General features: G+C 41.1%; 1 protein-coding gene across 4 annotated transcripts in view; it reads left to right on the forward strand.

Annotated features, from left to right (window-relative positions):
• The first annotated feature begins 1,566 nt into the window (after positions 1-1,566).
• The window catches only part of MLPH (melanophilin), a 105,044-nt gene continuing 87,862 nt past the window's right edge, over positions 1,567-18,748 (forward strand). Inside the window, exons 1-2 of one of the 4 annotated variants that reach the window (XM_089477858.1) lie at positions 1,567-1,584; positions 6,854-6,983. Coding sequence is in view for 1 of the 4 variants with exons in the window: in XM_089477861.1 (XP_089333987.1) it covers positions 7,489-7,533 (45 nt within the window). In the remaining 3 variants the exon portion in view is untranslated. Of the gene's footprint in view, positions 1,585-4,378; positions 4,517-6,693; positions 6,984-7,480; positions 7,534-18,748 lie in introns of those variants that run through there. The other 3 variants (XM_089477857.1, XM_089477855.1, XM_089477861.1) reach the window with 3 other exon arrangements.

An 18,748-nucleotide genomic window follows, 5' to 3' on the forward strand; every position in this document is an offset into this window, starting at 1 on the left:
ATGCAAAGGTTTCCAGACCCTTTACCATTTTGGTTGCCCTCCTGTGGACACCCTCCAGCTTCTCAATATCTTTTTTGAATTGTGGTGCCCAGAACTGGACACAGTATTCGAGGTGAAGCCTGACCAAAGCAGAATAGAGTGGCGCTATTATTTCCCTTAATTTAAACACTATACATATCTTGATGAAGTTTAGAATTGCATTGACCTTTGTAGTTGCCACATCACACTGTTGATTCATGTTCAACTTGTTGTCTGCTAGGATGCCTAGATCTCTTTCACGTGTACTGTTGTCAAGCCAGGTGTCCCCCATCCTGTATCTATGCATTTCGTATTTTCTCCCTAAGTGCAGTACCTTAGATTTCTCCCTAAGTTAATTTTGTAAGTTTTGGCCCAGCTTTCTAATCTGTTTAAATCAGTTTGAATTTTAATACTGTCCTCTGGGGTATTAGCTAATCCTCCTAAATTGGTGTCATCAGCGAATCTGATAAGCAGGCCCTTTATTCCTTCATCCAAGTTAGGGTTAGGGTTAGCACTGAGCCCAGGACACAACCCTGTGGCACCCCACTGGTCACTTCTCTCCAAGACGAAGAGGAGCCATTGCTGAGCACTCTTTGGGTTTAACCATTCAACTAATTACAAATCCACCTAACAGTTGTATTGCCTAGCTCACATTTTACTAGCTTGTTTGCAAGAATATCATGGGGGACCTTGTCAAAGGCCTTACTGAAATCAAGATATGCTCTCACAAATGAAGACTACAGTAGGCCCTTGGTTTCCACTGCAGTTTCGCTACGGAGGGCTGACTGTATTTCCAATGACCTGGAGTAACTGCAGGGTAGATTCCAGCTGAATATTAGAAGAAATTTCTTGACTGGAAGACAATGCAGCCAAATACCTGTATGAAGGGTGGATGGACTCTCCTGTGTTGGAGATCTTCAAGTAGAAGTGAACAGCCATCATCTATGAAAGCTTTAGCTCTGGCTTTCCTTTATCCATCAGGGATCGGTCTAGATAGCCTACAAGGCCTACTCCATTCTTATCATATCCAGGGGCAGTCTGTGTATAAGTCAGTAAATCTACTCTGAGAGGTAGTCTGAACTTTAAAGGAGTTACCCAAGCTGCTGAACCCTATCGACAAGATCCTTTTTATGATTAAATTTCCTTCATTAACATGGGAGAATAATTACAACTTTTCAGGATTTCACATGTTGTCTAAAAGTTTTGTGTCCACTTGTTCTATGCTTCCTTTATATGAAGGATGGGTGTGTGTTATTTTTCAGATATTTTAGGGTTGCAACATTCACCATCTTTCACAACTACCTATATGGGCTAGGAGAGATGGACTCCAGGAATATTTTGAGAGTTGCACATTTCCCTCACCCTTACTTTGTACGAAAGAAATCTGCTAGAAACATAAAATGGCCACAGCAGCCAGCCAGTTCAAATGCCAGGAACTTGAACCAAATCAGTACAAACAAGTGGGCAACACCAACCAGGAAGAACCACCCACAAGATATGCAAAGCCTCCAGCAGTAATGTGCCTTCTGTTGAAGCAAAGTGCAACTCCATATAAAGGAATTCAAAGTATGAAGTCACTTGTCAAACATCTGTTTGCTCAGGGAGGAGATGCAGTTCAGCTGATAGGGTGACAGAATAAATCGCTATCAAGAGGAGTATATTACCCATGGATGTGAATTAACATTCCAGGTTCAGCCTTCTTGGAATTATTTATAAAACATCTGATCATGTCTCTGTTCCTCCCCCACCTGTTTTACTTACTCACTATAGCTTTAAATTGATTGTATCCTGCTTTCAATCCACGCCCCAATACATAAAGGTGTGGCAGTAACAAGAATTGATTCATGTTCAAGTCCACCAAAGCAAAGTCCTAAAAATCTGTTTTCTAAAACCAACTATTTTCTAAGTACAAATGGAATCCAATCCTTATACAGCTTCTACCTATTTAACAAGGTGGGAAATCACAGTAAAGATGCATGCATGGAAAAGAAGGGGAACAAAAGGGAAATGCTTTCCTATCTCCATCATATAACCTTGGTGCAATAACATGAGATCATTGAACTCTGGATTTAAAGTTGCTCTACTATCTATTCTGTACTTCAGTAGCTCTGTCTACTGAAATGTAGGATTAACACAGCGTTGCTGGGCGATTTCTGTGCTTAGCTATAGAGAAGTGGGGATTGAAGCAAATGTTGCTTGACACATAAACAGCACCTAATGAAATCCCCTCTTATACCCAGATAATAAATGCACAGGAGCCATTTCCTGGATTTCACTGGGCAAACGTACATTAGCAATGCTTTATCTGCTATATCAGAATAGTTCTCTGTGACCTGGATGGAGTCTGCAGTTGCATAGCAGTAACTTTTGAAGTGCTGAAGCACTGGTCCCACATAGGAACTAAAAATGCATTTAACTGTGTTGTTTCATATCAACAAATCAGGGGCCCTTTCCCACTACAAAACTGTAGCATTTTGATTCAATTTAAACTGACATGATTCCATCGTATGGAATCCTGGGATTTGTAATTTGGTGAGGCACTAGAGCTTGCTGGCTAAGAATTTTAAAATTTTGTTGATTTTAACCACCCTCGAGTTGATCCCGATCCATGACGACCCCGTGGATGAGACATCTCCAAGAACCCCTGTCCTCCACTGGTCTGCTTACTGTATATACTCATGTACAAGTCTAGAAATTTTAGTCAAAAAATTGACCACAAAAACCAGAGTTGACTTATCCATAGGTCAATGTACTGTACTTCAAAAGGAACTATCCCCTGGTGAAAGGCAAGAGCATAATTGTCCTGGAAGCACTGACATACCTCTATTCTCTCATCCATTCAACACAGTTATGCCTGTGGGTATTTTATAAGTTCTTTGGCATTTTTTTCTTTGCTTCATCCTTTAGATTCTTTGTTACATGGCCCTACGTTTTACCCTCAACTTATCCACGGGTTATATCAAAATCCAATAATTTTGGCCTCAGAACCTGCCCTCATATATGAGGTCAACTTATAGGAGCTGATAGCACTCACTTTAGTCCCCAAACTGGGCATGAGCAGGGGATGTGCGCAGCCAAAGTAGAATGGAGTTTATTGCACACCGTACTGTCCACAGGTTGGCCTCTTTCCATCGCTCGGTGCCAGGATAATAATAATAATAATAATAATAATAGTAATAATAGATTTATTTCTAGCCCGTCCAATCATGAAGAATCCGGGTGGGTTACAACAATAAAATACAACAAATTACAATAGAGTTAAAAAATCAAACCCTAATCGAACGGGAGCTGAATGCAGTAGATAAAATTTTGATAGGAGGGGAAAAAAAGATGATATCTAAGCTATACAAGATCTTACTAGAAATTGAGATGGAAAGTGAAGTGGTGAAAAATAATATGCTTAAATGGATGCAAAATATTGGAAGCACTATATCTATGGAATGTTGGGAAAGATCTTGGCTGAACACCCATAAATTTTCTAAATGTAACAATTTAAAGGAGAATTATTTTAAAATGTTCTTTAGATGCTATATAACACCTATTCAATTAGCAAAAATTAATAAATCTAATAATGTTAAATGCTGGAAATGTAAGAAAGCTCCGGGTTCGATGTTCCATATGTGGTGGCAAAGCAAGGTTGTAAAAGAATTTTGGAAAAGCATACATAAGAATATTGTAAGATATAAGCAAAAAAGCATACCTTTCTCTCCGGAATTGTTCCTTTTGAATATAATTGATATGGATAAATTGAAGTTAAATCAGGATGATTCTAGTAAACTAATATATATGGTAACGGCTGCCCGTTTAGTTTATGCATCGCTTTGGAAGAAATCTAAAAGTCCTTCAGTCAAGGAATGGGAAATCAAAGTACATGATTTTGTAATAATGGACAACTTATCTATGATAGCAAATGGTAGAATTTTGCAACAATGCAAACAGAAATGGAAGAATTTTTTGGAAGCATGAAAAGTAAAGATTTTATTTGAACTGTCAAATGTACCTTTCAAGGATTACTGTCATGTAGATTATTGGAAATTTATTTTGGTTAAATTTACTCGACGATCTGTAATGTTATAATATGATGCCAAGAGATGGATTACTTCTTTCTGTTTGGAAAAATTGTATATAAACTTTAATAAAGATTATAAAACACACACACAAAAAAAGTATCAAACCCTAGACCTACCACCCACCCATTCCCAGTACTAAAACAGAATTAAACAGTAATAATATTAAAACATTAAAACATTAAAAACATTTAAAACATTGAACAAACAAAAAATAGGCAGAAACATTGGCGAGGGAAAATAGACAGATGAGGGGACAAATATCTCTATATCTGAGGAGGGTAACTAAGTTGGAAAGGCCTGCCGGAAGAGATCCGTCTTGAGTGCTTTCTTGAAAGCTGCCAGAGTGGAAATGTGACGGATCTCCTCCGGCAGGTCGTTCCATAGTTTAGGAGCAGTAGTAGAGAAGGCTGGCCCCAATCAGGGCTCAGGTGCATCATTTTGGGCCGATGGAAGCTTTCAGAAGGTTTTCTTAGGCAAGGATTGAATGCAGCACTCCAGTTGTGAGAGTCCCACCTCAGGAAACTGAAATTGGCTTCTCCCTTGTCCTTAGATGGGGACGAAGACTGTTCTATTATATCAGGCTTTTAATTAGTTAATAATTTACAACTCCTTAACTGTGAAGCTACTAATAGACTTTATTGTGTGTTTTTCATTCACTTGTTTCTTATATTTTATGTCACTACAGTATTTTAAAAAAATTACTAAGCACCTGCTAGGTAGAGAGTGGAGAGCTAGCGTGATGTAGCGGTTTGAGTGTTGGACTACAACTCTGGAGACCAGGCTTCAATTCCCAACTCAGCCACTGGGTGCCCTTGGGCAAGTCACATGCTCTCAGCCTCAGGGGAAGGCCATGACAAACCTCATTTGAACAAATTTTGCCAAGAAAGCCCCATTATAGGGTCACCTTAAGGTCCCCATAAGTCCGAAACTACTTGAAGGCTATCGCGGCAAGGAGACGCAGAGACGAGAGTGGGGTTCACAAGCCTCCTCACAAGCTTCCTCTCCCAAGCCTCTCCAGCCAGGTTTTGGCTGGGCTTTTTATTGTCATTTTGCTTACATTAGTCCGTTGTTTGCCTTACAATCATTTGCTAGGTTACGTGCCCTTTTTGCAGTGGAAGCAGGATGTGAAGACCAGCTAAGTCAGCATGGACTTATCTATCTGATTATGGATAAAGCATTGTCATCATGAGAGAGGGTCACCCTTCTGTGGTTTGCCAGCAGAATTGTCACATCTCAATCCTAATGAGCATTGCTATCCTGAGAGAGGGTCGCGACCCCACGGTTTTGCCCATGAGGTTGCCACAGAAGGCATACAGACAGAGAGTATGATTCTGTAAATCTAACAGAAAAAGAAGCCATTCTGGATTAGCCGAAATTTTATCCAGCCCAGCATCCTATCTTCAGTTGAGAAAGCAGGGCAGAAAGTCTTACTTGACTGTTTTCTTCCCAATTGATATTCAGAATATTGTTCTGGTCTCCATCTGGAATTTGGAATGCCTCTGCATAGGCAGGTGTCACCCCACCTTCCTAACAGATAGCTAAAAGCAAATTTCAGAGCAGTATTAACTAACAGCCATCACCCCCTGACAGAGAATTCCATTAATGGGTGTGTGGTGGTGGTGGGGGGGGATGAATTGCCTCTCTTGAATGTAACCTTCGTGGCTGAATCCACACTGCAGAAATCTCTTGGGAAAACTTGAGCTCTCCCCATGAAACTCTTTGGCTACATTCGCACTGCAGAAATCACCCAGTTTGACACCACTTTAACAGCCATGGCTCAATACTATGGAATTCTGGAAACTGTAGTCTTTTGAGACATTTCACCTTCTCTGTCAAAGAGCTCTGGTGCCACAACAAACAAACAATTGCCAGGATTCCATAGCATGGAGCTATGGCAATTAAAGTGGTGTGAAACCGGATTATTTCTGCAGGGCAGATGCAGCCCAAGAGTTTCATGGAGAGAGCTCAAGTTTTCCCAAGAACTAGGGAGAGGGTGCCTGACGGGCTGTACAGATGGGCAGCTAAACACCGCCCCTTTTTGCACCGGATTGGGGCTGTGGCAACTGCACGCCGCAGCCTCCACAGGGAGCAAAAAGAAGCTGCAAAACCAGCTTCTTTTCTGATCTCTGGAAGGGGTGTCATTGTTGTGCTGGCATGCCACGATGACGTCCCTTCCACGGTGCACTATTTGGACACTGCTCCACAGTGGCATCATCATGGTGTGTGCCATGTAAATGGTCACACACCATAATGGCGCCATGTGGGCAGGGTCATGGCATTGAGCGTGTGGACGCTATGCCGTGGCTCCATCCACAGACCAGCACTTTTCGCTGGTCTATACAAGGCCAAAGTCTCCTTTGCAGGATGCAATTTTTATGTTTTAATAGCCTTCTTTTGTCCTTTTATTCTCTTTTCTGCTTCCCATGAATGAATCTTTCAGGTTTCCCTTCCTATGAGAAAAGAACAGCAGCAGCAGCAGAAGCAAGTGTTTACAGTGCACACAAGGCAACTGCCTCCTTTATGTAACACCATGAATGGGCTTTGCAAGCTTGACAAGAGCCTTCTTCCCACCCTACCCAGTGTCCTGATCCAGGGGGGCTTGGGGGGGGAGCCCAGAATCCCCTGGGATCCTTTTGCTTTCTGCTGTGCTTTTGCTGCTGCAGAAACAGCAACTCCCCAGGAAGTTCTTCCCTCTTGAGACAAGCCCTAATCAAGCCATGTGATCACTGGGCACCGACTGTGTGGTTTGTGTTGCTTGCCCTTAGGCTCAAAGGAAGAGAATGGGAGCCCAGCATTGAAAGCATGTGACAAGAACCTATTTACAACCCCCCTCCCAGGAGAGGAAAGCCAGGCAGCTCTGAGCAGCAGCACCCAGCCAGCAGCTCTCTCACAAAGGTAACAAGTGCTTTTCTCTCTGTGCGTGCATGGATTTCAATGGGGCAAGCTTAAAAGGAAAGTCCTGCCAGGCATCTGGGCAACAGGATCTTGCCTTTGGCTTGATGGCCAAACGCTGCTTACCTGACTGAAGTTTGCAAGCAGCATCAGCTGGGGGGGGGGGGGGGAGTGAGAACTGGGAGATACTGGCACTGACTTGGCATGGTTTGGGTTGGTGGGAGTGGGGACTGGAACAAGTGGCAAAGAAAAAGAGCTGAGAAGGCATGGCAAGAATGCCTTAAAGGTTAGGAAGGCTGATGCCCTGCGAGGCATTTCTTGACTGAGAAGGAGTGTGACATCTCTGTGCAATGAAAAGGAAAGGGGGGGGGGGAGGCTACACTGGAATTTTTAGCATTACTGTATTGTGACACTGGGTGCTTTCAGGTGTAGAAAGGTCCTTTCACATTGGTACATGTGTAACGCAGATCTCAGCCATGTTCTCTTTTTTAAAGGTGGACAGATGTGAATGGAGATGGGTCCCCATGTCCTATTCCCAAGGGGCATGGATCAGGTTAAAAAGCAGACCTTTTTTGGAACTCTTAATTTATTTTCTTCAGGGTATATACTATGTGATTACTATTATTTTTCTTTTCCTGTTAAGTGTTATTGTTCTAATTTTCCTACTGATTAATAAGTAAATATGGTGAACATTCTTCATGTTACACCCTTTTCAAAGTGCATCTCTGGAAAGCAAATATTTATGAAATTGGAATATTACAGTGTGTAAAAGTGTGTGAAAGAGCTGATATATTTCTGCCTGTCTTTGTATCCCAATATTCAAGGAGGCAACCAGGGTCCTAGTCACACAGATTTTTTAGAGCAACTAGCTGAATAATCTTACTAACGCATCCCGGTTTTGTTGTTGACACTATTTTTTAGTTGGAACCGCATCTGCAAGTTCTAAATGTCAGCACTCAAATAAAGATGGAGTCGATGATGCAGGTGTATTCAAAGCACATTCAAGGCATGCAGAGTTTTATCCTAGGTCTATTCGCATTGGTTATTCACACAACCAACAAATCTTTTAGGAGAACTCGGGAAAACCAAGATTGTCAATCCCAGGTAAAGTGGGTTTTTTGACACATATCCCCAACTTAATCGGATGCATTTGAACAACAAAGATTCAGCCCATATTCTACCAGGGTTATTTTCACCATCTGAATAACCACTTGGTTATTTGTAGTTTTGTGGGATTTGTCCTTTTCGCCTTCTCTCTTAGAGAGCTCTGGTGCCACAACAAACTACAAATCCCAGGATTCCTTAGTATGCAGCCATGACAGTTAAAGCAGTGTCAACTTGCTACAATTTTTTCACAAAGTAATTAGAGTGGAACTCTAGTTAATCATTGAGAGTTAGTTTTCAGGTCTATGTAAGTTACTTCAACTTAGACGGCACCCTTTATGTTTGAAATGCTATACAAGGCCCGTCTTAAAAAACATTTCTCAGAAATCTTTAGAGGCCAGCAAGGAAAATGGAGAACAGCCAACAGGTGAATTAATCCAGCTTCAATCAACTCTTGCTTGTCAGATTTCCAGTCTCGAAGCTGAAAGGATTTGAACTGATTTGCATGTTTACTATTAATACTCTAACTTATTGGCGCTTTCTAGGGGCTTCAGTTTGTTAGACTGGCCTTCTATAATACTTCATTTTTAAAAACATCAAAATTATATTAACTAAAACACCAAGCATAAGAATCTAGCCATTTTTATATAACCTCCTGGCTGCACTGACCCGAGCTGCTGCTACACTGCAGAATTAAGGCAGCTTGACACCGCTTTTGATTGTCATGGCTCCATCCTAAAGAATCCTGGGATTTGTAGTTTGTTGCGGCACCAGAGCTCTCTAAGAGAAGGTGAAATATCACAGAAAACTAATAATCTCAGTATTCCATAGTATTGAGCAATGGCAGTTAAAGTGGTGTCAAACTGCAGTGTGGATGCAGGCGAAGTTGTTGTTTATTTATTAAGCGCGGTAAAGTTTTATGCAGCACTTTACATACAGGAGATAACACAGACATAAAACCTGCCGAATGGCATACAATCTACAAACCAACGTTATAAAATTAAGACATCACATAGCATTTGGGTTTGTATTTGAGAAACCCAGGTTCATTTCATTACTAAGGTAGAGTAATTGTGCGGCCTTGGTCAGCTCTCTTGTCATCTGAACTAGCTGTAAGGTTAAAATGCTGCTTTGAAGTCTGATATTTCAGAAGTCCATAACTAACTCAGTTTGTCACTGCTCCTTAACTGCTACCATTCTAAAAATTAAAATCATATCTACACACACACACACAGAGAGAGAGAGAGAGAGAGAGAAAGAGAGAGAGAGAGAGAGAGAATACTGGTAGACATCTTTCACAAGTGTACATTGCTAGAATTAGAGTTCCCATGGGAAAAGACACCATCCTTATCAGTGCCTATTGACATTAGTTAGTGGGACTCATAAATGCTCACAAGGCCTCAGCAACATGTGACTCACATGTCCAAAGACAACACATTTTCCACCCCACCCTTGATTTTTTAATGGTTCCAAATGGTCATCAAAATGTAGAGTTGTTGGGTTTTTTGAGCCTCTTGTGGAGCCTTGGAGCTACCATTTTATATCTCTCTTCTATTGTGAGGTTAGGTAAGGGAACAACATACCTGTGTAAATTTACAGAGCTTTATAAATAAAGGTTAATATTAATAATAATAACATACCTGACGTGGTTGCTGCATATGGACAGAGGCACATCAATCAGAAGCATATCTGCCTCCTGTCAAAACAATTGTGCAGACATGCCCTGCTTTATCAGGTCCACAAAGTTTACACCGTGAGTATTAATGTCTTTAGGGAAGGCAGTGACGCTACAGCTTACCAATATTCAAATATTCTGGAGCTTTGCTAGGATTTCTCACAAAGTATTCTTATACATTAAGTGAGCATACTATAACATTGGTGGTAGGAAGCCTGAGCTATGGATTAGGAAATTGTTGAAATTTTCATTCTGTCATGAATTCAATAAGTGATCTTAGACGAGCAAGCAAGTATTATGGAGCGTTAGACTAGGATTTGGGGGACCCAGGTTCATAAAAATCCTACTGGTTAATATCAGGCCACTCATACTTTTTCAGCCTGACCTACTTCATAGGTTTTTTGTTGTGAGGATAAGATGAAGAGGAGTAGAGCTGTCTACATTGCCTTGAACTCAGTGGAGGAAAGGCAGGTTATAAATGTGACAAATAATAAATTAAATAAGCCACTGCCTCAGACTTGGCTCCCAGTGTGTAATATTGGCAATGCTATACTGCAATTCTGATCTGTCTTGCAGGGTTGTTGTAAGAAGTACCAGGATATAAGCTGTGTGAAACATTTCACTTAATTTATACAGTGGATTGTTGTTAGTATTACCTATTTTCCACATTTAAAAAAATTGCAGAAGCCTCAAGGTCAAACTAGAAGATCCATCAAGACATCTCTTTGGGTGCAACTACACCATAGAAATAATGCAGTTTAACACCACTTTAACTGCCATGGCTCCATCCTACTGAATTCTAGGATCTTTAGTTTTTTGAGGCGCCAGCACTCTTTGGCAGAGAAGGCTAAAGACAACAATTCCCAGGATTCCATAGGATGGAGCTACGGCACATAAAGTGGCATCAAACTGCATTATTTCTACAGTATAGAGGCACCCTGAGTCATAGAACACCTATTTTCCTCACCTATGCCTCTTGCATTTAGTGAGCTTTGTGACTGGACATTGGGAAGTAAATGGGGAGTTAATTTACAACACTGATTACTGAAGCATGTATTTCTAAAGGAAATCCCCTGTTAATAGTAATAAGAGTATAAACATAAGTGTTGCAGGATTTCTATTTATTTATTTAATTTATTTCCCAGCTTTCTCTCAGCATGTGATCCAATATGGCTTACAACATAGATAAAAACAAAGTGCAGCTCAAGCCCTAATAATAAATTTAAACCTTATGGTTAAAAGATCAGGGACATTCTCACTCATCCTTTCAGGGCTGTGATAGTGTTTAATGCACCAGATAGGTGGCAAGTTGTTGTTACATGTAAGTTTTAAGCACCTATCTGCATGGAGCCCAGATGCATTGCGAAGCCTGTACAGTTTTCCTATCCTGACCCATTATTGTTATGTACCTATTCTTTAGGCTCTAATTGTGATGGCAAATCTGTTGCCACCAGAGCATTTGCCTTTGTGGAATACAGTGGGACCAACACATCAATGGCTTATTGGAACATCCACAGCTTTCTATGCCCCATATTATCCAATGGTGGCATGGACATGCAGACATGCTGACAGGGATGTGTGCATGTTCCAGCCCATTGAATGATATGGGGAATGGCTGCCTACTTTTTTTAGCATCCATGTGGCCCCTGGAATTGAACTGCAGATGGGAAGGGTCCACTGTACTTGAAATGCCATTTCATATGATAATAGTATTTGTTAATACTTCCTCTTCTCTTTTTATTTCCCATTTGTTTCCCAACTGTTTGGTAGCAAATGGTGTGAACAGAACCATGAGAATATACTTATACCTAGTCCAAGGGTGGGTATTATCAAGTGGCCCTCCAAATAATTTGGAGCTGCAAGTCCCAGCAGACCTAGCCAGTGTAATGGTGGGAGCTATAGTCTAACAACATTTGAAGAGCCACATGCATGTGGAATGTTATCAGTGACTTGTTAAAACCTGAGAACCCTTCTACCACAAAAGATGATTCCCCACAGGAGCAAAGACCCATTGAAAGGACATTGCTTTTGAACATGAGGAGCAGAGAAGCCCCCATTAAAGAACAGAAATAGTGTAGAACTTTTATGGATCCATGCTAATAGGAATAATGCATCCATTTGCATGTCTAATCTTCTAATTTTGTTTTTTATTGTTCATCCTAAAGGCTGAATTTACATAACCATCTCAAGTGACAAGAAGTTACAAGGCCAGTAAAGTGAGATCTTTCTCTTAATGCATGGCCTTTGTAATAACCTAACCACATACCTTCAGGGGTGTTTAATTCACCCCAAAGTCAGGTCTGACCAAGTATTTTTGTTCGTTTGTTTTTACTTTTGGACCAATTGGTAAAAATAAATAAAATAAGAGGCAAGACCGCCACACCTTTTGGCCATTTTAAACCATAAATGATGGTCGGGATCGGACATCATCTGATGTAGGGCAGCTGGAAAACCACTGGATTTTGCTACAGCTGTTTATCACAACATGAAAAACCATTGCAACACCCTGATATACAGTGCCTCAGAAATCCTTTAGTTAGGGTTTTGCCTGGCATAAGAAGGGATCATTTTTAGTGATTAATGGCTAAAAATGAATATCAAAATATCAATAATGTAAACATGAATATCAAAAGTTATGAATTTATAAGTCCAGTTTGTAATGTTCTAAATGTAGAACAGGGCACAAGCCTTTACTTGTTTTTTGAGCAGGAATAGACAGTACAAAAAATAGTATTTGGGGGGAAAGGGGGAAAAATTAACTATTTGCTTCAGCCTCTCATCACCAGTTCAAAGATGAAATTTATCAAGAGATTACAATCTGAAAATCGCCTTGTTTATCTCTAGATATTTAAAATAAGGGTCAGCTCTGCTTTAAAGAGAAAAAATATTGTATCTTTGCCACTGACTTGCACCATGAATCAAGCATGTCTAGCACACAATTAGGTAAACTACAGAAGTTGTTGGTCATAGAATCAGAGTTGGAAGAGACCACAAGGGCCATCCAGTCCAACCCCCTGCCATGCAGGAAATCCAAATCAAAGCATCCCCGACAGATGGCCATCCAGCCTCCGTTTGAAGACCTCCAAGGAGGGAGACTCCACTACACTCCGAGGAAGTGTGTTCCACTGTCGAACAGCCCTTACTGTCAGGAAGTTCCTCCTAATGTTGAGGTGGAATCTCTTTTCCTGCAGCTTGCATCCATTGCTCTGGGTCCTAGTCTCTGGAGCAGCAGGAAACAAGCTTGCTCCCTCCTCAATATGACATCCCTTCAAATATTTAAACAGAGCTATCATATCACCTCTTAACCTTTTCTTCTCCAGGCTAAACATCCCCAGCTCCCTAAGGCGTTCCTCATAGGGCAAGGTTTCCAGACCCTTCACCATTTTAGTCGCCCTCCTTTGGACACGCTCCAGTTTCTCAATGTCCTTTTTGAATTGTGGCGCACAGAACTGGACACAATATTCCAGGTGGGGCCTGACCAGAGCAGAATATAGTGGCACTATTACTTCTCTTGAACTAGACACTATACTTCTATTGATGCAGCCTAAAATCGCATTGGCCTTGTTAGTATCGCACTGTTGACTCATGTTCATGTTCATGTTCATGGTGTGCAATTCCAATGAGCCATAATTAGAATAGTGAGTGGAGAGGGATGAAAGCTATCATAGTCTGGTAACATCTTGAAGACTTAATTTTATCCACTAGGATAAAATGAATCCTTCTACTTTATTACTTATATGCCTTGCCATGTCTTTTGGAACTTGGAAACATCTGAGATAAAGGGGCTGTACATATATAGCTGGATCGGGGCCACGGCAACCTCACTCTGTGGACTCAATCCAGCCTTTCAAGGGCACAAAAAGCATTGCCACAGCTATACAGTGCCATGATGCCACACGTCATGTGGAGCAGCGCACGGCATCAGGGCACCCTGGAGGACGGAGTTGGGCATGCATCATGAGGATGGTATGCCCCGACTCTGCCCCCATGCCAGCCTTAATAGCCAGTGTGTACAGAGCCATGCCAGTGAAGAAGGTGTTTATACTGAAAACATTAATATATTCAGTCTCCATCCTTGGTTTTCATCTATCTATTTGGGAAACTTCCTAAAGTGTACAAACTAGTATATTCCTGCCCCCTCATACAACTGTCCAGATTTAGCAAGGGTTCATAGAAAGTGTTACAGCCAAATGTAAAATGGTAAAAATATTTCCCCTTATATCAGTCTTCCATAATCTGATATCATCTCAGTGTGTTGGACTGCAATTCTTACTATCCAGTCTGGCATGGGCAGAGGGTTGCTTCTGGGTGGGAAGTTTACTTGAACATAGTGGTCTGAATGGAGCTGACCCGTTACCACCACTCATATAGAGTGATCTCATATACAGGCCTTTCCTCTGTATACACAGATACCTATCACAATAACAGACGTTTTGTTAGATTCAGATAAAGATGATCTGACTCTGATTTGTTTGCCTCTATAAATAAGCTGTGGGTTGGCTTTTTAACTAGAAAAAAAATGGTCAGGAAATCAGCTGATAGTCATGCTGTGTTCACTTTCCTTCTTATAATAGGAGTCAGTATTCTTCTTGGGTGTTGGCTGAATGATCTTCTTGTGAAGCTGTACAATTCCATTAACAGGATCTCTATATCTGAGCCATTTTGATTAAGTAGCAAAATATAATGTTCATTTAAACATATTTAAAATACCCTGTATTTGCATGAGAAGTGTATCACTTCAAGCCATACCTTTTAATTGTTGCATCGCTTTGACCAATAGCACAACTCCTGTTACCTATATTACCATATTTTTTTGTGGACTTCTGCAGATATTAAAAGATGGAGACATGAAAGTTACTACATGTTATATTATGTTCCATCTTTCAGTAAACTTGATTTGTGGTGGTAAATGGGAGAGGTTCAGTGTTTTTTGTTTTGTTTTGTTAACCTTTTGAGAACAGAATGAATGCCAGAGTGTAAAAAAAGAAATTCCCTGCTATATATTTGTTTGAGGATAATTGGTCTAGCAATCATAAAGGTCTTTCATAAAGCTCTTGTTGTGGTAATAATTGCTATTTATTGATGTATTGTTTGGGTTCACGGATGCAAAACTACATTCAGACCAACTGGCAGAAGTTGATGCTTCATTTGTTGCTCAGTCCTTTCAATTTTCAAAAACATCCAAGCAAAATCACACACTGAACACTCCTCGGGAAAATGTGTGGCCATTGTTATGACAACCATTTGAGGGGGGATTTTAATATTAAAAGGATAGTTGAAGAATAGTTAGAATCGCCATCTAGAGAAAGTCAGTACTGGGAACAGTGTTAATTGAACATCACTGGTATGAAAGTTACAGAATGATCTTCAAGGGTAGAGTGTCTCTGTTTTAAAAAGAAGCAATATGGAAGAGGACCAAAGGAGGGCAGAAAGGAAAGGTTGACAGGGTCCGTCAGTGGATTCTTATGGAGTCACCTGACACAGCATGGACTCTTTAGGACAGAAAGGCAGCACCTCAAGAGCTGGCATTCTAGTGCTTGGCTAGATAGGTGAGTCTGCCGAAGGTGCTAGCCAACAGTTGCTGCTTTGGTGGTTGGTTTTCACTGATGTTTCAATGGATCCTTCTGTTACAGTTCCATTCAAGTAACTCAGGGAGGGTGGAAGAATATTTACTTTATTTTATTTCACTGTCAAATGCTGCTTTGAAGTGCTACTCCTTGTTTTGTTTTGTTATGGGAAAGGAAAACATTGAATATTTTGAGGGAATATTTTTTTTTCTTTTTAGTGAGAGAAACCTGGTTCTTAGAATAGAAATGGGAAAGGCAGCTATGAAAGAACTAGAAAAGATCCCAAAGAGTAAAGATATATAACTGAGCAAAAAAGTTAGCATCATTCAGGCCATCGTATTCCCCATCACTATGTATGGATGTGAAAGCTGGACAATAAAGGAAACAGACAGAAGGAAAATCAACTCATTTGAGATGTGGTTCTGGAGAGGTGTGGTTAGGATGCCGTGGAACAGATCAAGCCAGAGATCTTAAAAGTCAAGATGATTAAATTGAGGCTGATGTACTTTGGCCATATAATGGAAAGGCATGGATCACTGGAAAACACAATAATTCTAGGAAAAGTAGAGGGTAGAAGAAGGAGGGGAAGACCACAGGCCAGATAGAGGGACACAAATCTAGGGGGTTACAGGCATGGGCTTGCAGGAACTAAGTAGAGAAGTGGAAGAGAAGGGTTCTTGGAGGTGTCTCATCCACCGGATCACCATGAGTCAAAGTCAACTTGAGGACAGATAACAAAAACAACAACGGTGTACAGTAAACTTGCAAGGAAGTAAGGAGAGACTATTTAATATCATCATGGAATTAGAGAATTGGAAGGAACTGCAAGGGCCACCTACTTCATCCCCCTGCAGTGCGGGAATACACAGCTAACACATTTCCTGAAGATGGTCATCCAACCTCTGTTTAAAGACCACCAATAATTTATAAAAAGAATACTGTGTGAAATGGTTTAGAGGTGGGAATAAGCTGTGCCTGTTCTGTAATGCTAGCCACCCTCATGAGAGACAGATGGGGGGTTAAGACAGGTCCCCCCCCATGGAAATTCACATGCATATTTACATACTCATGAATAAGTCTAGAAGTTTTATTTAAAAAAATGCACCCCCAAAAAACTGGGTCGACTTGTCCACAGGTCAATGTAAGTACTGTACCGTAACTCTTTATCAAAAAAGGAACCATGTCCTTCTCTGAGTAGAGTGGAGAGAGCTTATCCTGTCCTGGGATAACCTAAAAGAAGTACCAACTCACTCTACTCTCTCTTCTGGCCTTTTTTTGGATGCCTGGGTATAAAAATGGTGGCGGTGGCAGCTCTTTGGCACTCCTTCCCAAAGGACTGCTGAGAGGAATCAGGCTTTGAAGGATCTGAATAAGACATTTGTGCATCTTTGTCAGCTTTCCTGGGATAAAATCCGAAAAAAGTTATCACAAAGTTAAAGGCTATAATCACTGCTAATGTATAGCACTATAGCAGTGTAGTGTTATAATGTCCGTAGTTGCCATTTGTTTTGCTTTGCCATTACATCCTTTTTGGCATGTGCCTGTTTTCTTAGTCCTACCTGCCTGCCTCATCATCATCCGCACACATCACACACAGCTACCATTTACCATAGGGCCTGAACAGGCAGGCCAAAATAAAGCTGTTTTGGGTCACTTTGGAAGTATGCTGTTTAAATGACACATGCAAATAAGAGGCGAAAATCTGTATCAAAGCTGTGCTCCAGTCCCATAATTTAGGTCCCAAAACCTGCCTTTGACTTAATAGTTGAGTATATACAGTAGTTATTACATAGAAAAACCATCAATGAAAAGGTGCTCTTCACCAATGATTCCAATACAAAGCAACAACAGTAGAGGCATGAAGTCATGTTACAAGTACATGCCAAAGATGCTATTACCCTACTGTAATTGTACTTTATTAGCCATGTATGATAAATGCCAAATATTCAACATTCCTGACTTGAAGGGGATAAAACCAGAATTAGTTGGCTCTCCCTACTGTTTCTTTGATCTTTACTTTTCATTGTCTACCACTCCTTATGAATCCCTACTGCCAACATTCCCAAGTATTCAAACAAGACCTTCCTTCCTTCTTTCCTTCCTTCCTTCCTTCCTTCCTTCCTTCCTTCCTTCCATCCATCCATCCATCCATCTCCCCATATAGGACTGAAGACAGCTCAATAGTTGACTTTCTCAGTAGCCCAATTGTAGAAGAGGTCACTCTAACTATTGGTAGTGCTTTTTAGTTTGAGGAATCTTCTTACAAGAAATCTTCCATAGCAGCAGCAGTCGGGCCCAGGTTGAATCAAAGAAACATTGCAGATAAAATACTGAGAATTGGTGCCAAAGCTGAGCAAAAATCTGTGTTCTGGGAGAAATGAATAGGACTATGCTGAGGCACAAAGATATAAAGGACATCTTTTCTACCACAGTGCTGGGGTGAATAAACTGGTTGCTCTCCGGAGGGTTAGGAATATAGCTCCCATAATCCTTCACTATTGAACATGCTGCTTAAACCTAATAGGAATTGTAGTCCAAAATATCTGAAGGGCACAATGGTGAAACAGACCACCCTGAAGGAGTGGCTTGCAGCCATCGCTCTGAGTGCTGGATTGGAGCTGCGGCAACTGCATGCCATGGCCCCAATACAACGGTTTTCCAGGCCAAAAAGAAGCAGCAAAATGCCACTTCATTTTGGCCCAGAAAAAGAGTGCCCTTGCTGCCACAATGACACTTTTCCACACTCCTTTTGGCTTGCAATGTGTGAATGCCATGCCAAAGGAACACTGTAATGCCACCCACTGTGCAGTCAGGCAAGCAGTGTGATGCCGGCTTGGGGATGGTGTCAGGGCTTGCGTTGTCCAAACGCCACACTCCAAGCCAGCGCTTACTGTCAGTCTATACAGCCCCAAAGTTGCTTTCCCCTTGGATTCTAACATTTCAGCTCACTGCAGCTACATTAAATAGACGTAGCCTACTCTGAAAATAATGCAGGACACCAAAAATAAATTTGCTCAGATCATCTCTGATTAGCATGCTATATCACAGTCTGAGCAGGACTGCCTCATCTTGAAATTTCAGGGCGAGGTGCTTCTGCTTGAGTGTGAACCACTGCTCTGTACCGGCAGTATTATTAGCCCTATCATCTAGTTGGATTTGGCTGTGTGACTTTGTTACAGAATATTTACTTTCATCTGCTGGACTTAGTAGTTTGAATCTTCATGATAGTTCTGACCAGAGTAGACACAGTAGAGATTATCACACAGGCAAAAGTGATGGAGAGAGTGAGAAGCTCCCATCACTATCGTGCGATTTGAGGAAGATTATCACATGATATTATGTGACATCGCACACATCCCATCCTTCTCCTTTCAGTGACATGTAATGGTCCCATCACTTTCTGTTAATACAGATGTGATGGG

Source organism: Sceloporus occidentalis, unplaced genomic scaffold, assembly GCF_023333645.1.
Source record: "Sceloporus occidentalis isolate IW3139 unplaced genomic scaffold, rSceOcc1.0.p SCAF_12, whole genome shotgun sequence".
Lineage (NCBI taxonomy): Eukaryota > Metazoa > Chordata > Lepidosauria > Squamata > Phrynosomatidae > Sceloporus > Sceloporus occidentalis.